Source organism: Mandrillus leucophaeus, unplaced genomic scaffold, assembly GCF_000951045.1.
Source record: "Mandrillus leucophaeus isolate KB7577 unplaced genomic scaffold, Mleu.le_1.0 Scaffold1260, whole genome shotgun sequence".
NCBI lineage: Eukaryota > Metazoa > Chordata > Mammalia > Primates > Cercopithecidae > Mandrillus > Mandrillus leucophaeus.
This window is the reverse complement of record NW_012100988.1, coordinates 270,754-274,099: the sequence shown is the minus strand read 5'-3', so window position 1 is coordinate 274,099 and position 3,346 is coordinate 270,754. Positions and strand designations below refer to the sequence as shown.

The window sequence follows — 3,346 nt, the reverse complement described above, 5'->3', positions numbered from 1 at the left end:
AAAGATAAAATTCAAAGAGACTGATAAAGGGCAGCCGCTCGGACATCAAAAAATGGAGCAGACAGTAATTTTTATATCTCTAGAATATTGAAGATAAGAGTCCAGAGAACTGGATTGAAGTACAGGTGGGAGAAATAGGAGTCCTCATGCACAAAAGACAGCATGAAGGCAGTCTGTGGGAGGGTGACTTAGTCATTGATAGTTGCTGAAAACCCATCACACAATGGAAGAACAGTGGGGGAAATGAACATAAAATATATGTGATGTGGTGAAGCAGCAGAGGATGCTTCCTACACCCTCTACAGAGAACCCAGTTATGTGCAGAGAACCCTGGGAGACAAGAGAATGGTTGAGGGAGCACCTGTCCTGTCACCAGAGCTGGTTCCCCACAAAGAGTGCTACTCATACCTACTGCTCCATCCCAGAGTTCCCACTAAGAGGTGGAGACTTGGGTGGTTCATAAGGAAGTTGATTATTATGGTATAATCAGTTGGTATCTCCCTGGCCTGACATGCTTCATGGGAAAAACAGTGGCAGCCCATGTTGTAAGCACACACCCATCTCCCCTGTGAGCTGAAACTGGGATGAGCAGAAAGATCTGGTCTCTGCAGGAGCCTGTCTAGTAAAGAACACTTACGAAGAAAGTTACTTTCTAATGTGTTTGTTGGTCCTTGTTGGCTGTTACTCCACTGTTCTCTCTTTAGGTATTGTTGAGGATAAGGATGCCACCACTTCATATCTGAAATGAAATGACCAATCTAAATCTATTGCTTATTACAGCAAGTCAGAGCAATGCTGACCAGGCACCATCCCACTAAGCAAAGTGGAGTGCTGATTAGCATATGGGGTTTGCGGAAAGCTTGGAGTTGAGGGATTGGAGGACTTTCAGAGGTATGAATGGGTCCCATCATCTGTCGAGGCCTGGCTACTTCAGGGGGATTGCTGTTGATTGGTTGGTGCTTTGAGACGTTTCTGTCAGAGGACCTCTGATCCTGATCAGCTGATTTTAAGAAGTGAAGGCTGACATTGATTATCTTGCAAAAGCCATGTTTGCTCAAGCAAGTTGTCCTGGATCTATTAATGAGGTTTAAATCTTTCTCTGGTGGCTACAGAACAATGTACCTGTTCTGTAAAAGCAATTAAAAGTGGAATTTTAAAAGTCAGTCTTTGATTTAAAAAAAAAAAAAAAACAGAAATAAAAAGCAGAAACTATTATATTCTCCGTATTTTGCAGCTTCATTTTTCAATTTAGAAACAAAGTACTTGGGAATCTAGGTGAACACGTTTTCTGAACAATTGCAGCTTGGATGATTTTTGTCCTTTATAAGTCTTATTCAAAGTAATTGAATCACAATTTACAGATGTAATTTATTCCTTACCATTTGAAAACAAAACAAAACTATACAGAGGTATACAGGTTCTGAATGTCAAAATCACAGTGACAAACAATACCTCTATAAGGTTTCTGGTACAGGACTTCCAATATTTGTTAGAAATTCATTATTTCAAGTAACTTAACTTACTTTCACCTAGCTTTTTACACGTATTTTAATTTAGTTCCCATAAAAACATAAAACTGAACATAATTTCTCCTTCTTCTCTGACCTGACACCTTCTGGCCTAATCTGCTTTAGGGCATTTTATTGGATGCACTCTATCAGAAAAATCTCTGCTCCTTAAACAACACTGGACTTAGTTTGAGCAATCTCTGGTCAATGTTTTTTTTTCCCTCTCTCTTTGCTATTCTCTACCAGAAATTTAAATTACATAATACCTTGGTTAAAGTCCCTGTATCCTGAAGTTGACAGTATAATAGCAATTGCTATTATGGAGTTGAACAACATGGCAACTACTTAGGGGGAAACATATATGTATATTTATATCAATACACATACTATAAACACTTATAAATAATCTGTTTAACTTCAAAAGCAGTTTTATATGCATTAAAATAGTTTTTCGCTTTATAACTAAACGTGAAAAGGATCAAGTAGATACCCAATAAAGGTGTGTGTGTAGGGGCAAAATCTTTGGGACGATGGCTTCATTACTGTCTCTTTCTCCTTGTGGTCACTAATAACTCACAGTTTTTTCAATTTTTTTATAAAAGATGCATAGTACAGAAAGAACTATGGATTTGATATCTGACAAAGGGGACTTATAAACCTACTTCTCCGCCATGGAGATTACTGAACAAGGAATCCTATGGAGAATGGAGTGTCTGCTGCTACCTGCATTGAATATTCTCAGAACTGAATTTATTTACAAAACAGGATCTGGTTACAAGAGCCCTTGTGATAAGAGGAGTCACTCTGGAGTTTGTTTTCTCTTTCCCACAGTCAGTGATCCTGACATCCTGACATGGATCAACCAACATTCTCTTCCATTCCATGACTGTCAGGATAGACTCAAAGAAGAACAGGCAGGAAACATCATTTGTGTGGGACACCCTCTAAGGATCCTATCTGAAAACAAGGTATTTCTCCCTTCTGTTTACAGGAAGATAGCAAGAGTCCCATGGGAGGAGTGGTGATAATGCAGAATCAAAGAGCACTCATCCAAAAGGCCTCCCGAGAGTGAGGAGCAAAGAGCTGAAGTCCCTCTCCCCTCCCTACTCACCTCTGGGTTTCTAACCACTGCCCTTCTCATCTTTCAGAGTGGCAGAGGTTTAGGGTAGAACTATTTGTCCTTTGTCTTGCTTGCTCTGGGGTTGGGTCAAGCTTGAACCTTAGAGGTAAGACTTCTGTGGATGTAAAGAGAGGTCTGCCACCTCTCAAGAAAAATAAGCCCATTCTCTTAGATGGTTTTGCTATTCTTATGTGCCACTTTTTGGCATTTACTTTTTTTTTGTTTTTTTTTTGGAGATGTTGTCCACTCTGTCACCCAGCCTGGAGTGCAGTAATCTTGGCTCACTGCAACCTCCTTCTCCCAGGTTCAAGCGATTCTCCTGCCTTAGCCTGCTAAGTAGCTGGGGCTACAGGCACGCACCACCACGCCCGGCTAATTTTTGTATTTTAGTAGAGACGAGGTTTCACCATTTGGCCAGGATGGTCTTGATCTCCTGACCTTGTGATTCACCCACCTTGGCCTCCCAAAGTACTGGGATTACAGGCTTGAGCCACCACGCCCAGCTGGCATTTACTCTTGTTCCGTAAGGACAAGGACACATTGACCTTCTGTTCCTTCTCTCTATAAGGAAGTTTCGGCAGCCCCAGCCATCTGCAATGGGAGGTTGCATGGAATCTTGTCCTGGGCAGAAGGAAGCGTCACCCTAGGAAGTGAAGGATTCTTCACAGATGTTCATCACTATGCAAGATGGATCTTGAAAATTATGGATACCCACTGA

The 3,346-nt window shown here is 41.1% G+C and overlaps 1 protein-coding gene across 1 annotated transcript in view; it reads left to right on the top strand.

Annotated features, from left to right (window-relative positions):
- LOC105533550 (serine protease 58-like) overlaps window positions 1–3,346 on the top strand; it is a 6,647-nt gene extending 3,301 nt beyond the window's left edge. Inside the window, exons 4-5 of the mRNA XM_011972029.1 lie at window positions 2,340–2,476; window positions 3,197–3,346. Coding sequence (XP_011827419.1) covers window positions 2,340–2,476; window positions 3,197–3,346 — 287 coding nt within the window. The remainder of the gene's footprint in view (window positions 1–2,339; window positions 2,477–3,196) is intronic.